The sequence below is a fragment of the Canis lupus genome, chromosome 14 (assembly GCF_048164855.1).
Source record: "Canis lupus baileyi chromosome 14, mCanLup2.hap1, whole genome shotgun sequence".
NCBI lineage: Eukaryota > Metazoa > Chordata > Mammalia > Carnivora > Canidae > Canis > Canis lupus.
In genome coordinates this window covers 41,394,964-41,411,634 of record NC_132851.1, presented here as the reverse complement: position 1 = coordinate 41,411,634, position 16,671 = coordinate 41,394,964, and the positions used below count along the sequence as shown (strand labels likewise).

The 16,671-nt window shown below is 42.4% G+C and overlaps 1 protein-coding gene across 6 annotated transcripts in view; it reads left to right on the top strand.

Moving 5' to 3' along the window:
- Positions 1-16,671, top strand: part of ATP8A1 (ATPase phospholipid transporting 8A1) — a 220,367-nt gene that overhangs the window by 173,390 nt on the left and 30,306 nt on the right. For all 6 annotated transcript variants that reach the window (XM_072774850.1, XM_072774848.1, XM_072774851.1 and 3 more), the window contains 6 exons: positions 3,437-3,511; positions 3,665-3,787; positions 7,013-7,091; positions 12,484-12,545; positions 15,186-15,242; positions 15,803-15,910. In XM_072774850.1, the coding sequence (XP_072630951.1) occupies positions 3,437-3,511; positions 3,665-3,787; positions 7,013-7,091; positions 12,484-12,545; positions 15,186-15,242; positions 15,803-15,910 (504 nt within the window). The remainder of the gene's footprint in view (positions 1-3,436; positions 3,512-3,664; positions 3,788-7,012; positions 7,092-12,483; positions 12,546-15,185; positions 15,243-15,802; positions 15,911-16,671) is intronic.

The window sequence follows — 16,671 nt, the reverse complement described above, 5'->3', positions numbered from 1 at the left end:
TGGCAGCGTAAGACGCAGACGCGAGGTGGCCGCCCCGCAGCAGCCCTAGGTGTTCATTGAAATTACTGGCTCTTTCTAAAGGGATTTCTCCCTCTCTTTCTCTCTCTCTCTGAAATATCTGACTCCCTTCTAGCAAAATAGGACCTTTTCTTTCAAATGATTGATCGCATCCAGGTTTTCTGGTAAGATCCCAAAACAATGTAAGTGTCTCTAAGTTGCAGAAGCCTTGATTAAAGTCAGTGAGGTGATACTTTGCCAGCACGCTGTGCTGGGATATGGATTTCTTATGAATTTAAATAATCTCCACACCTCCCCAGAAAGACTGGTGTTTTCTTTTTGTATCCATGCTTCCGACTGAGTCAGCGGAGGGGCTTTTATGTGTTAATAGTCATCGAGGTGCTGTTTTACTTAGTATGGGATGTGTCTCTAATATATCTTTTTTTTTTCTCTCTCTCTAATATATCTTTTAAATACAAATCGGATGGGCTTGAAGTCAGCCGTTTGGTAGACTTCTTCACTATCAAAGACCTTCTCTTTCTCCTTTGAAATATGTACATTTGAACGCCAAAATATTTCTGTAAAGGTGTAGGGTACTATATCGAAGGATTCTGTTCATCTTCTAGTCATGTCTCCTTTTTTAAAGAAGAAATTAGAATAGGAATTTTGTATTGCAGGAAGGTAATTTATAAAAACATACTCACCTACCTCTCAATAGGGGAAGTAAAAAGGGGAAAAATGTGTTGATAGCTTTCTGCTTAAAAATTTCTACATGTCTTCCATAAAGCAGTTAAAATGGGCATTTTTTTGATGCAGTCATGTTCACTTATTCGCAAACTATTTTGAATGTTAAGCTTTCTGTAAATATTACTTGATTTGAGCGAGGTTCTTTTTTTTTCTTTTTTTCTTTTTTTCTTTTTCTTTTTTTTTTTTTTTTTTTGAGTGAGGTTCTTAAATTTCAAGCTCATGGTGGCATTTGAATCAGCACCGAATGTCACGTACAAAGCTAGGAGACCATTCGTGTTCACAAATGTTTACTCACGCACAAATTTAACGTATTTTTCTGGTTGTATATAGCACTGATGAGTGCAGATACATTTATGACTGTAGCCTTTTGAGCCAGGTCATGTCCATTGGGTAAGTTTGGTACGCATCTTTTTTTCAGGCCAACAATGATTGGATCACATCTTCATAGACTAGTGAGGCCATAATTTAAAACTCTCTGTTTAAAAATTCCCTGTATTTCCATCATACCCTAAGATATCTCAAAGAGCTTCTCAGCATGTATTGCTGCAGTAAATCACAGTCCCCTCCGGGGAGAACATTACCATCACCCAGAGTATCACAAATATGTATTGACATAATCCACATCTGAAAAAAGGCCAAATGTGAAAACACTATACAGAGAATTAAAGCCTGTTTTGTCACCTTGTGTCTACTTACCCTTAAAAAAAAAAAAAAAAAAAAAAGGTGTAAAGTCAGCAGCACCACCCGAAGAATAAAGTTAACTTCGCATAAACATACTAAGTTCTTTTAAAGCACGTACGAGTGAATGACCCGGCTCCTAGTCTAGGGCAAATGTTCATTTTTTTTTTTTCAATAAACAGATGTAGCAAAGCACACAAGAATTTCAGATTTGACTCCGATTCCTATGCTGTTGTTATTGTTGTTGGTAATGCGTGTTACAACCCTGACACAATTTGGACTTATTTTTCATGTGCTATCGCTCCTTTGTGTTCTTTTCCATCTCATGAAGCAGACATTCGTTTTTATATATGCTCAATCATTCCTTCCCACTATAAAAAGGAAAAAGATCAATGTGGGTACAGAAGCTGTTCATAGGGAGGCCAGCCTGGGTACATATTGATAAATGGTGAATTTGTAGCAATTCATGCTTCCATAATGAGGTTAAATGAAACGTGAAGTGTAGCAGAGTCCCTGCGACTCTGATTCAGAAATTCACTTGACTGGCATGTCAAGACTGCTTTCCTCCAACAGGTTTTGTGTCGTCGTTATGCTCTGGTTTTGTGAGTGTGCGTTTATGTAATCTCGTTGCCAGGCCAGACTTTTTACTCTTCCAGACCAGCTTGATTTTTTTTTTTAATTTTTAATCACATTTTAGGTCTGCTTTCTTAGAAGAATATATATGTGTTTTTGACTTACTAACAGTCACTTTAATTTTCCATTTGCCTTAAGCATGTTAGAGACGGGTGTTTTTGTTTTTCGTTTTTTTTTAAGATAACATCTTTCATTTTGTATCCAAAGTGAAGGCTTTTGTTTTTAAGAGAATTGCAAAATATATGAGAACATTACGCCTTATTACTTGAAGATTTATGCTTAATGAAAGCATAAACTCAAGATATCCAGGTTTTTTTACTGTATAAATTCAAATTTCACATTCCAATGGCTAGACTTATCAAGAAATATTAAAAAGTCTATAAACTTTAACCCATTAATTCTACTTCTAAAAATTTATCCTTGAAAAAAAAAAAAGGACATCCAAGGAAAGTTTTAGAGGTGACGGATATGTGTATCACCTTCATTACGATGACAGTTCCACCACCATATACATATGTCCAAGCTTACCAAACTGTATACCCTGACTGTGCACAGTCTTTTGTATGTCAGTCATACCTTAACGTAGCTTTTACTTACAAAAAAAAATAATCCATCCTTAGAAAATAGAGATGTACAGGATTTTTGAACAAGAATATTTGGCTCAGAATTCAGTAGAATGGCAAAAACTGGAAGCAGACTAAATATCCCGAAATGGTTATAATCCCACTGTAGGGGATGTACATCTATTAATCTCATTTTAAAGGATATGTAACAACTTAAGAAAAATTATATACTGTTAAGAGGGAAAGGAGCAGGACCTGACACTATGATACGACAGGTCTCCAGTAGGGTAAACCTGGGAGTGTATATAAATGAGCTATCTGAATGCAGCCAGCATGGAATAATTATGATTATATTGTTATAGGAAAGTCATTTCATTTTCTACAGAAACATGTTTTTTTGCGTAACCAAAACAATTTATCTCTTTAATCACCAGTACATAGTTATCTCTTTAATTAGCAAGAGGTACATATTTTAAAAAGGAGCTAAAGCTCTAAAAATTTAGTGACATAAAATATATTCCCCGAAGTGCCTTTTAGAAAATAAGGTTTATTTAATTTCCTTTAAATGTACGATGCCTATTAATATGACTCTTTTTTTGACTCGACAACTGCAACTAATTCTGACTTAAATAACAAATACCTTCTGAAAGCACCCCTTCAGGCTAGAAAGCAAAACAAAGAAATGCCATTTTCAAGAAAGTTGTGAAAATCATATGTTAACACTGCTGTTATGCAACGGCTGAGTTTTTGGATTCTAAGGGATGCACTTATGTTTTTTATGTTCTAATTTGGGGGCTTTGGGGTTGTTTTCATCCTAGATCTGGTTTGCCTTTGTGAATGGCTTTTCTGGACAGATCCTCTTTGAGAGATGGTGTATAGGTCTTTATAACGTGGTAAGTTTAAGATGTTTGATTTTTCCTGATTATTATTAAATATTATTTAATATTAAATTTTATAATAATTTAATATATGATATTAAATACTTTGAGGTTAAAGTTCACCTTGCACTAGGCTCCTTGAAGTAATGACCAGCGTGTGCCCTTTAGATGTTTACAGCAATGCCTCCCTTAACTCTCGGAATATTTGAGAGATCCTGCAGAAAAGAGAACATGTTGAAGTATCCTGAATTGTACAAAACCTCCCAGAACGCCCTGGACTTCAACACCAAGGTAGGACACGACGGCCCCGCATGTGTTTGGGGCGGGCAGTGGGACTCACTCGACTGCTGTGATTACACGGGGCGTCTGGCCTCCCGGAGCTAAGGACACAAACGCCAGGGTTCCGACCGTGACAAGTCGTGTTTGCCGCAGGTTCGGATGCGGACTCAGAAGCATTTCTATTGGTTTGTTTTCTTATAAAATTAACACATAACCACAGTTCACTAGAGTTTGCCAGGCGGCAGTTAATCGGGTCTGAAAGACAGACACGAGTGTCCTCAGGCCCTCGCCGTTCTGTGTCTGCAGCATCCCGGGGAAAGCCTCACCCCTTACACGGGTCGTCCAGGACCGGCAGGGTCTGTCCTTCCTCGTGCAAAGTGGTGGTTTTCTGTTCCATCAAGTCACCTTGACCCCATTAGAGTATTAGCTTGCATTATAGTCTCTGGTCAATAATTCATTAGGTCATAATACTCAGTAATTCCAAGCCATAAAATTTTAAATACAAGATAAAATATCTGACATTTTATCTAAAATCACATTCTGAATTTATATTCTACAAAACACGTCATGGACTGTTTGTGATTTGTGATCCCTTGGGGTCCGTGACAGTTATTTGTCCCAACCACAAAAATCTCTTTTATTTTCTTTTTCTTCTTCTTCTTTTTTTTTTTTTTTTTTGCATAGTTTATTTTCCTCGAAGTTTGTATTGTAAAGTCTTTCCACTGGTATTTGTTAGTAATTCAGGTTTCAGTTCAGGAAAAAAAAAAAGTGCTTAGTCTCGTAACAGTCAAGGCGATGCCACTTTGAAACAATAATAAAAGCAACAAATACAATAATACACCTTCTCAGGACTTTTCCCATCCAATACAGTGCATGTTTGTTAGCCTGTTACTAATACTTAGATGTAACCAGTTCTTCCCATTTAGGAAGGTTAATGTAGGATATTTTTAATGTCTATTAATTTGCCGAGCCCTCATTGATGTTCATCCTCAGCATACCGAGAGAATAAAGCAAACGGATGCCCCAGCTCCTCTAAGCTGTAAGTGCCGGTGCCCAGTGGATAGCCAGGGTGTTGTTCATCCTCGGAGACCTCGTGCATGTGTGTCCAGGCATGCACACACAACTCGTTGCCATTTTTTTAAATAACTGAGCTTGGTTGATTTAGGAAAAAAAGGGAAAAAATTTAAAAAGCTGAGAATTATCTTAGACCATGCTCTCCTAAAACTATTAGTAAGTTATAATATGCGGTATCTATGCTTTTATTTTTTTTAACATTTTATTTTTAGATTTTTTTCAAGATTTATTTATGTCCAGTTTGTATTAAATTGGACCACCTTGCTGTAATGGTTTTTTTTTTTGTTTTGTTTTGTTTTTTAATCTCTGGTGGCTATTTTCAAGTCACAAGACAGATACAATGGACGGTGAACTCTTGTTTTCCTGGAGAGAGAGATTTGAGAGCTGAGAAAGTGCCAGGCCTACTGGGGTACTAGCCGTGATTCTCACCCACCTGGAGGCTTGTATCAGCCTCAGCCACAAGTATGCCGTCCACCAGGGCTCAGGCTCCCCACCGTGTTAGCTTCCCAGCCGCAAACTTGGCCGGGGAACTCTTGCTTATAAACAAAAATTGATCCTCACAGGATTATCCAGAGCCATTCCTGGAAAGTCCCATCGTTTCAGACCCTTCCCACATGGCCACTGAGACGGTTGGTGGCCAAGGAAAAGGCAGTCCGTAGTTTTCACGTGGAAGCATCATTCCTTGTGTCCTTTGCTGTCCTTTTGTTGTTTACAGAGTATTTCATTACCCGCAGAGCCCGTGCATTTCGAAAAGTCATCAGTCAACCCAATAGATCACGCAACTAATTTCTCTTCCCTTTCAACATTTATACACAAGCTGCCAACCATTTCTTAATAGTGTACATGGATGTTCTAGTGGTTTCGGTGAAAAATCTTTGATTAAACCCCTTCTAAGTGTTTTAAAATTCAGGGACAAATGGCTACAAAATGCATAGTTGTACACACAGCAGTTGCTGTGGGTCCCCAGTGTAGAAGCATTGTTGCCCTGAATGACGATGATTACGTTTGTTATGGTAAAAAGGGTCGGAGGTCCCGAGGTCATGACAGGGGTTAAAGGATTAGCATGTGACAATAAGTATCGGTCAGGAAAATGGAAAAGTAGAACTAATTTTTCTTGCACCCACCTGTGCTTTCTGTCAAATAAAAACTTGCGGTAATGACATAGTGAGGAGAAGAGACAAAGGTTAATGAGTAACACAAGTTCAAATGTGTAATGTATTGGAGCGTAAATTGGATCATACCGTCCAGGGTGGCTGGGTGAGCTAACGGGGCAGATTGAGATCACAGTGGAAAATTTGGGGAGGCAGGCAACTTAATTTCTGTTGTTTGAACAGCTTAAAACTATTAATACATGCCGATTTTTATTTAGCGTGAGTTTTGCTCGCAAGCAGCCCTTTTCAATGGCAAAACTGCGACTCTTCAAAGGGCCATGAGAATTCTAAACAGTTTTTCTATGACTTAATCTTTCCCATCCCCGCTACAAAGAAAGTACCCGCGGTGCCTGCCCCCTTTGCTCCTAAAATGCAGGATGGAAGAGTAATAACGATTAGATGGTGTTCTGATTGTTGGAGGCTTGATGTTGACGAGTCTCAGAAATCGTGGAAGCCTCGTAGGAATCCAGTCACCCCTACAATGCCTTTAGGGATTATATGGCCTACGTGCCACCCCGTTATTCTTAGTTTGTGCAGAGGAAGGTGGGAGAGAGGGAGGGAGGGAGGGAGGGGATGCTTTACCACCTTCGGGAGGTTGGCACTCCTGCTGCACGTGGGAAGGGCAAAGTAGGGACTTCCCCCATCGCTGTGTCTTCCCAAAGGCTCTTCTCCGAGAATTCTGAAAATGACCCCACCTGAGGAACCGCGGGAGCTACACGTTCCCGTTACGTGTTATTTTCTTGGTCGGGCAGAAATTTAAACTGTTCATACTTGGTTTTTTAAAAAAGCAGGAAAAAATTTCGGTGAAGCTGAAAAAACATTTTGAGAAACATAAAAATAAATAAATGACCCATGAAGGTCTAAGAGGCAGAAAGTGTCAGTTCTATTAATTCACAGCCGTGGCCCGACAGAAACACGTTTTGTGAATCCAGCTCACAGATAAAAAGAAAGGTCAGAGTTCACGGAGCTAGTTTATCGCAAGTGGTTCTCATGGATTTTTGTTTTCCCTCAGGTTTTCTGGGTTCATTGTTTAAATGGCCTCTTCCACTCAGTTATTCTGTTTTGGTTTCCACTGAAAGCCCTTCAGTATGGTGAGTAGAAAGGATATGAATGCTAAGAGATGACTTTCTGCGTTTTCAGAAAATAACTCATTGTCAATATATGTTAAAAATTATAGCAGTTTCACTCTAGGCTGTTTTCCTTGACCTAAAATGCATGCATCCAAAAGCTGTACACACTTTAAAGATTTTTATTATTCCTTTGGGAGCAAAGTGATTTAATGTATGCAAAGCCTTCCTCTCGACTTCTCATGTTTTCCAAACTTGCAGAGAGTTAAATTTTAGGGCTCTTTTTTTTTCCCCCTTCCTCTGTTGATGCGTAGTTTGAACATAATAGTGCTAATGTTTTATGTAGCCCATTCTTTACACCTGTGAGGCCTGCCCCGGCTCTTCATCCCCAAGCTGATGAGGAATGCCAGTGTCCGCCCGCCTCCGTGAGCCCGGGTTTGCAATGAGATTTCAGGGTTTCATGCTCTCCCCGGAGCAGCAGCATCCGCTCTGCTTGTTCTGAGGGGTGACGTTACTCTGTCCGTTGTGAGACGGGCGAGCCGGTGCATCCCGACGCCCGGACAGGTGCTCAGGTGGCCGCTCAGCACAGAGCTGCCCGCGGCGCCCCTGCTCCGCACCTGCTCCGGCCCCCACCCCGCACCTGCTCGGGCCCCAGGCCCCCGCCCCATACCTGCTCTGCCCGGGCCCACGCCCTGCACCTGCTCGGCCCCAGCCCGCCCTGCACCGGGGAATTGGGGACAACTCCCCCACCACGGTCCTGCCCCACCGGCCAGGGGGCCCCGCACATGGTAGGTCCACCAGGTGCCTGTCTCCAGAAACCCACAGACCTCTGAGGAGCCTCGAGGGAAACGCGGGCCCCCCCTCAGGCCGCCCCCCCCTGCAGGGTGTTCCCCCCTCCGCAGGCCGTCCCCTCCCTGCACACGGTCCCCTCCCAGACAGGGTCATCTCCCCCCACAGACCATCCCCCCCGCAGGCCATCCCCCTCCCCCCACTCGCAGACTATCCCTACCACCCCCACCCCGCAGACCATTCCACCCCCATGCAGACCATCGCCCCCCCGCAGGCTGTCCCTCCCCCATGCAGACCCTCCCCTCCCTCCTCTCCTTTTTTCCTTCCAAGGTGTTATTGGTGTATTTCAGGAGAGCGAGCGAGCCGGGCCGAGGGCCGCAGAGAAGCAGACTCACCCGCGGAGCGGGGCTGGGGCCCGGGTGTGGGGCTCAAACGCTGCCCTGGGGTCACGGCCAGAGATGGAGGCAAACACCTGATGCACTGAGCCACCGGGGCCCCTCCATGTCCTGAGTTCGAATCCCACTTGCAGGGGCGCCTGTGTGGCTCCATCAGGCTCTTCCATCCCAGACGGTGACCCTGGGGCCTGCAGCAAGCTCCGCCGCTCTGGGGGAGCCTGCCTTGCCCTCTGCCCCCCCCTTGAGCTCGCTCTCATTCTGCTCTCTCTCAAAACATAAATCTTAAAAAAAAAAAAAAAAAAGAATGAGACTTCAGAAGAGCAGGGAGTGCGTGCAGTGCAGGGAAGGGTGCGCGGCTGGCCGGTGGAGCCATGCCTGGCAGGGTGAGCACTGCAGGCAGGGCATGGGCTGCGGGTCCTGACCCCAGGGTCTCGTCTCGCCATTAATTTCTCTGCTGGTGCCCTGAATGGTTCTCACTTTCTAAGCCATGGAAATGATGGTAAGAGAATCCAATTAAAATATAGCCTCTTGGCTCCAGTAGGCCGGGAGAACCACAGTAGATTTTTTTTTTTTTTGAGATAATAACTCACATGCCATAAAATTGCCCCTTTTAAATTATACAGTTCAGTGTTTTTTTGGTATATTCAGAGAATTGTACAAATTCACTATATCCAGGGGATCCCTGGGTGGCTCAGCGGTTGAGCACCTGCCTTCGGCCCAGGGCGTGATCCTGGAGACCCAGGATCGAGTCCTGCGTCGGGCTCCCTGCATGGAGCCTGCTTCTCCCTCAGCCTGTATCTCTGCCTCTCTCTCTCTCTCTCTGTCTCTCATGATAAATAAATAAAATCTTTATTAAAAAAAACTCACTATCCAATGCTAGAACATTTCCATCACCCCATTAAAAAAAACCCACACCCATTATCAGTTACTCCCCACACTCTGCCCTGAGCCCCTGGCAACCACTGATTGTTGTCCTTGAATTTGCCTATTTCGGACATTTCATAAGAATGGAATCCTGTCATATGTGGCCTTGGTTCATCCATATCATGGCCGGATCATTACTTCACTCCTTATAGCTGAATGATACTCCATTGTATAGATTTACCACGTTTTGTGTATCCATTCGTCTGTTGATGGACATTTAGATTATTTCCACTCTATTGAAATCGAGGGTATGATACAGGACTGTAGCCAAATTCTCTAGGTGAAGTTTATTTTTGAATTGCAGAACCGATACGGGTATGAGAGACTCAGCACGTCTGTCTCTTGCCGTTCTAACATTCTAACTTAGAAAAAGGAAAAATGTAATCTCAAAGGTTATCTCAAGCCAAATAGCATGTGAAACACCTGAATGGTGACAGGGTTTGAAAGGACAGACCCCTGGAGTAATTCCAGCTCCTGGAGAGCAGATCCTGGGGCCCTCTTTGCATTCGTTCAGCCCCAGAAAAGGTGCCGCCTGTAGGACCCACACCTCGCCGAGGCCCAGCGCACGTGCGGTCTCTTCTTAAGACGTCAATGGCACGTGGCGTAAATTACGTCTCAACATTCTAATGTTGAGGGGTTTGTTGTTTCTTTGCCTTGTTTTTGATTTTCAAATAAGGAGAGGCTTTGGGGTTTTTTTTTTTTTTTTTTAGGCTTTTGAAATGATGAGGTACACAAGAAATGTAAGTATATAAAGGGCAGCTACAGATGCATCTGGATACACACTCCAGCGGTTCTCACGGCCTATAGACCCCTTTATAAATACCCACGATGACCTTTTTAGGGAACCCGAGGTCACAGTTTCATAATTTTTGCAGTATTAGCCAGTCATTGTTTTTATTTTTTAATAAAAATAAAAATAAATAAAATAAAAATAAAAATTTATTTTTGTGAGCTGAACCAGCTACTTTCATGAGGTCACGGAATCCTGCAGGAATTTTAAGATCCACCGGGGTGTCCAGTGGAGCCATTGATTGTGATGTAATAGGGTACTGAGGGCTCACTGATCAAGTTTCAGCTTCCACACCCTGACCTTTAGGAAACTACTTGCTGAGTTTTGATGTAGTATCAAAGAATATCCACACTCATAAGAAAAGACGATTAGAACACTCCTCCCTTACAACTTTCTCTGGGAAGTAGGATTTCCCCCGTATTTCAACCTGACTCTGAGAATCCAGCTGCCTTCTCGTAAGCAAGGCATTAAAGAGATTGTAAAAATATAAAACAATGCAGGTTTCTCACCTTTTTTGTTGGGGAGAAAAGTAAAATCTGTTCATGTTATGTGTATTGGGTTTATTGCTGTTATCTTTAGATAAATTTAGATAAATCGGTACATTTTTAAAAATATTCTGCTTTAATTTCTAACTTGGTAAATAAACATTGGTAGATATAAACCACATGAACAAAAGCTTTTTGGGATCCTCAAGAATTTTTAAGTGTAAAGGAGCCTAGAGACCAGAAAGTGTGAGAATGAATCATGTACCTGAATCATCCAAATGCTGAATCTGACAAATCCCACAATAGGCCTTTAGATTTTTTTTCTCAGCGTGATCTTAAAATGAATCTTTGGGTCCTTCATGATGAACCAGTCATGACCAGAAGGCGGCTTACGCGGACCCAAATATGATTATTCTTGATAACTTGTGTACATGGGTTAAAGGACCTACATAAACGCACTCAAGTCCAGACGTGATTGTAAGATATTTTCGGTTATTCTGTAGATTGCTGAGTATGTTAATTTGGTTGTATGGAAATTTGCAGATTAATTGCAGGTACGAGTTTGTAAATACTGTGCTCGTAAGACCAGCACATCGGGGAGTACGTGGGTGGCTCAGCTGGTTGAGCAACCAGCTCTTGGTTTCAGCTCGGGTCCTGATCTCCTGGGGGGCAGTGGGATCAAGTCCCGCACTGGGTTCTGGGCTGAGTCTGCTTGAGATTCTTTCCCCTTCCTCTCCCTCCCCATCTGCCACTCCCCCCATCCCTGCTCTCTCTTTCTCTTTCAAATAAATAAGTTATTTATTTATTTGAAATATTATATATTAATTAATAATTAAATTATTAATAATTATATATTAGATGACACCAGCACACCAAATCCTATATTCTTAATCATGGAATACCCCCACGAAGACGAGGGGTCTCTAGGTGGCTGGGCTGTTATGAGGCAGCCCTTCCTGACTACTACTCACCAAAAACTCCAGAGAGAGTAGGGTCACAGCATGGAGCACGGGCCACATGCACCCAGTGTTGGCTCTTACATACGAGACCTCATTGTAATAGAAAACCCCACTGGGGGTAGGTAGTTCCACTCCTTCTTTTAAGTGAAGAAGCTCAGTCCCCTTGGAGATTGATTATGTAAACCAACATGGCACAGCTAGTCACAGATGCTGAGCCTGGTCTGTGTTTCCCAGACTCACCCAGCTACTCCTTGTCTTCACACCAGGGCCACGCTGCCTATCTCATCCTATACTTTATTCTACCAGATTTTGTCCTTACATACGAGATTTTTAAATAAATATTGTTGAATATTTGCATAAGTAAAATATTGTACTGAGTATTGTACCACAGGTCTTAATTTTTCCCATGGTGCCAATGGGTGCCAATTATTCAGTTATTCAGTTTTTATTTTTTTTAATCAGTAACCGTGGTGTTTGTTAGCCACCACTCCCTTCATCTAGAGCCACATTTGTTAGTCATTGCTAGGTAACAAAATACTTTAAAATATTCCCCCAAAATTAGCCAAACCTTCCAAGAGCCATGTGCCTAGCACCATATTGGTGCTCCTCAGTCTTCTGTGATGTGCATTCATGAATCCCGTCTGGTCTGATGCCAACAACTTCATTGAGAGAGAGTTAGAAGGTTCCCTAAAACTCTCACCTATGTTGCTAACAAAGGTCTCTAGTGAGGGTTCAGGATGTCTTCTCCTGTCTCAGCGCCCATAGAATTGGTCTTTCATTGAACAATTAGTTTGATTTTTTTTTCTTTCCCCACCTCATGGGTCCTGAGAATTGGTTAACAAGTCAGGTTTCCTACTCCATTGTTGGCTATTAGAAAATTGCTTTTCATTTTGACCCACATTTATAGCAACTTTGTGAGACTTCTCATAACTTTTTTTTAATTAGCCTAGTTTATGGTGTAATGCTTGGTTCCCTTCTTTTGTTCAACAATTACAAATTGATTTGTCTTTGAAAGGATTCTGAAAGGACCGCTTTGATTTTCATTTCTAATAAGCCTCTCTTCTTGTCATACAGGAAATGTATTTGGAAATGGGAAAACCTCTGATTATCTGCTGTTGGGAAACTTTGTTTACACTGTAAGTACAGAGTACTTGCCTAGTTTGTATATAAAAATCAAATCCTTTCACTGTATTTACAAATTTAACTGTGGGCATTTCTGAACGTAGGGTTGCTTGCACTTCCGTTTAAAAATAATATAAGATGTTTTGACTATTAGGAGCTTATTTTATGTGAGGTTGTTAATGTGTCATTTAGGCTCACTGACTTGATAGGACTTTCGTTGCTGTTATTTTCAGTATTCCCTCTTTTCTTTTAGTGCCCTCCCCCAATTCCCATTTTTCTCTTCCTTGTCTCTTTTTCTTCATTTTTATTTTACTGCCCTTGTTAATTTTTTTTTCTTTTTGCTTTCCTGAATTTATGGCAGATATTATCATACTGTTCTTGGGCGGTTAGCCAGTCATGATTCTAGGGTCTCTTGATAACTAAAATGGGAGAGAAATCACTCTTTGGGGACATTTCATCCACACAAGGCATGGAACCCACTGTGTTAAGTCACTATCCAAACACTTGTGGAGGACACACACGAGTGCAAGCCCATGCCTGCCATAAAGGGCCAAAAAATGTCTGAAAACCACTTTTCCCTTAGAAGTCAAAAGCACTACGTGAATGCTAAAGGCCGAGGTCAGTAGTTGGGTGTCTGGTACGTTTACTATAACCTTCAACTCTGAATTCTCAGGCCACATTCCTTTCTCTAATTCCTTCCCGAATGAGGGCGGGGTGCTGCTCCAAATATTAAGCAGATATCAACATGACTGACTCAGTTGGCAAGAAAACTAGAATGTGATGTTTAAATATCAAGTGTTAAAACTACTGAATGATAGGACAGTAAGGCCATTAAATAACAGAGAGATCAAGTTATTTTCCTGGGGTGTCCTTTCCGTTGACATCAACCCACAGAAGTAGTAACAGAAAAGAAGCATATGTTTGGGGGACTGGGACTTGGTCTCATATAACGTGAGTGCAAAACAGAAATAAGTAAGTTAAGGTAAGTTTAGAAATTAGTCCAAGTAGGGATGTCTGGGGGGCTCAGCAGTGGAGCATCTGCCTTCGGCTCAGGGCATGACCCTGAGTCCCACGTCGGGCTCCCTGCGTGGAGCCTGCTTCTCCCTCTGCCCGTGTCTCTGCCTTTCTCTCTCTCATGAATAAATAAATAAAATTTTTTAAAAAAGAAATTAATCCAAGTATATAGCAGGAATGTTCCTTAAGGATACATTAAGATACTCAGGTCTCAGGGGGGTGTTACTGTTTAATTCAATGTCAAAATATATCTCTTAGTTTTAAACTTTTTATATAGCTTGTTAATGAGTACTTACATTTTTCACAGGAGTTTTATTTCTACAGATATTAATCCTACATTGGCTTTAAATGTCTGCTGAGAAAGCCCAAATGCTTCACCCAGGCCTGACTCTGTGACCCCGTGGGGAAGCCCCTAATGCTGTGCAAACCCAGAAGTAGAACTAGGTAGGCAGGCATGTATTGATCAGTGGTGCAAGGCCCGCATCACACTTCCACCATCCCAAACTGCTCAAAGTGTACAGAGTTCCCTTGACTACTGACAATATTTAAAATTTCATTTTTACCTATGAATAGATAATAATAGATAACAGTGCAGTGCTAAGCACTGGGGTTTAGACTCCCTCCCCTGTGCGGTAGGTACCAGGTTACAGATGAAGGAGCTGAGACACAGAGGTTGGGTAACTTGCCTTGTTCCTTAACCAAAACACCCAATAAATGGTGGAGGCTTGAGCACAAACAGTCTGACTCCAGGGCCAGCCCAGCTAACCTTTGTGCCACCCTATGGAAAGCGCAGGGGTAAAAAATAATAATAATAATAATAAATAATAAATAAATTTTAAAAAATTAAAAAAAAAAAAAAGGAAAGCACAGGGGTGCTTACATTTTTAAGCATTAAAAACTAGTTTAGTTAAACTAGTTCCCTTACTTGGGAATTAGCAGCAGAGTCCGTGATGGGAACGGGTGTGTACATCATGGAGAATGTAACAGGCTTTTATATCCTGAGCCGTGGGGTCGTATGTAAAGTTACAGAGAAAGTGTTTATTAGGTTTCTAAATGTCCAGTTACATTATCTTTAGAATTTATCTCTAAAATTTGGAAAGTAGGGGCTTTAGCATTCCAGATGATATGAAATGTATTTTTTTTAAGATTTTATTTATTTGTTCATGAGAGACACAGAGAGAGGGGCAGAGGGAGAAGCAGGCTCCATACGGGGAGCCCGATGCAGAACTCGATCCCAGGACCCCGGGAGACAAAGGGAGATGCTCAACCACTGAGCCACCTGGGGGACCTTGATATAAAATAAAATGAAAGCAAGCTTAAAAATCCAAGTTACTGCAGACATACACTCACGGTTCACGAATTGTGCAAGAAGCAGGCAGGCATAAGCCCCGTGGATGGACTGCGAGGGCGTGCGGGGAGGAGGACAGGGGTGATGGCCATGGTGGGATGCTGCTAGTGGGCCCATCCCGGGCAGCCTCCGGCTCATTCACCTGTTCCTTTGCTCGGTGGACACACACGGCGAGCTGTGCAGAACCTACCAGTCCCGTAGCACAGTGAACACCTGGTCTTTACACACCTCACTTTTAACATTTAAACTCTCACACGTATCAAGTGAAATAACGTTCTCCCTTCTGTTTTAGTTTGTGGTGATAACTGTGTGTTTGAAAGCTGGATTGGAGACGTCGTACTGGACGTGGGTAAGAGCATCCCTGACCACCACTGGGCCGTGGCACGTTGACACAATGGCTCTTCATTCTAACTTATGTGGCCCTGTTCCCCCAGGCTGTTCCTTGTGAGGGGTCTTGGCTGGAGGTGGGGAGGGCTGGGGACTCTAGTTTGTCTAGTTTGGAAACAGCGAGTCAAAAAAAAAAAAAAAAAAACTCAAGTTTATTGGCCACAAGATTTTCAGCGCCTTTAAGATTTTATTGTGACTTCCCCGGGGAGAGCACGCAGAGCAAACATAAAAGAGGTTGAAGATGAGCAGGTAGGGGAGGAGAGTCCGAGGAGGGAGCCCCCAAAGGGAGCAGACAAGGAATGCCCATCAAACCGCAGATGTCCTGCCACCGGGGGGACAGGAGCGTTGGCGCTGATGAAAGATCCGGTTGGAACGTGCACGCGTTGTTACTGGAAATTCCCAGATGATATTTTATGGACGTAGTGATAAGATTACTAAGGGCAGGTGCAACAGCGTCATTGGCGCATCTGTACGCAGCCTTGTGACTACACGTCTTGTGACCCGTGTTCCCTTCCTTCGCAGTTCAGCCACATAGCGATTTGGGGCAGCATCGCGCTCTGGGTGGTGTTTTTCGGCATCTACTCCTCCCTGTGGCCCGCCGTTCCGATGGCCCCCGATATGTCAGGAGAGGTAACGTGTCCTAGGAGCTCACGACCCAACAAATCTTAAAACTTACTGTTCATTAATGAGCCTTGATTGTTCGGCCTGGATTTATATTAACGTAGTATTTGACCGTTTAAACGCTGTTTTTAAATTCCATAGTTGCGCAGGATGAATCTTGGGAGAATGTTTTAAACTCGGGCATTTTACTTAAATCCGATTCATCCTTTCATGAGCACAGCTAGATCGATAAAATGTGGTCATCAGGAGCTTGAGTCGCATTAAGAATCTCCACATAGAAGATGCCATTTCAAAAGTTGGCCGTAAAAAAAAAAAAAAAATTGGCCATAATTGCACAAAATACTTTTTTTTTTTTTTTTTTTTTTTACAAAATACATTTTGGAGAAGAGATTTGGGGAATGGTGGGCTTATGTCATTGGGACAGTCCCACCATTTCTTCTGTTGTCTCTTCTTCTAAGGAAAAGTCTACTCTCACTGGATTAAGTGCACCTGGAGAGTCATCGTAATGATACCAGCTTGCTTTTCGTTTCGAACGAGTCGGGGCATCTGACGTTCCGGCCTTATCACAGTCCATTTTCAACCCTGTCTCTCGGTTTCTTGTTACGCTGGTAGGAACTGAGTTATTAGGTGTTCATGGGGGGAGTGTCATAAGATCTCCTTCCCTTCAGAAGAGATTCCAGCAGTAGGAGGGTTTATGATTTCAATTGCAGGAAATTTGACATAAAATGTATAAAAGAAAATGTGGAAAACATTTCAGGATTTCCTGTGAC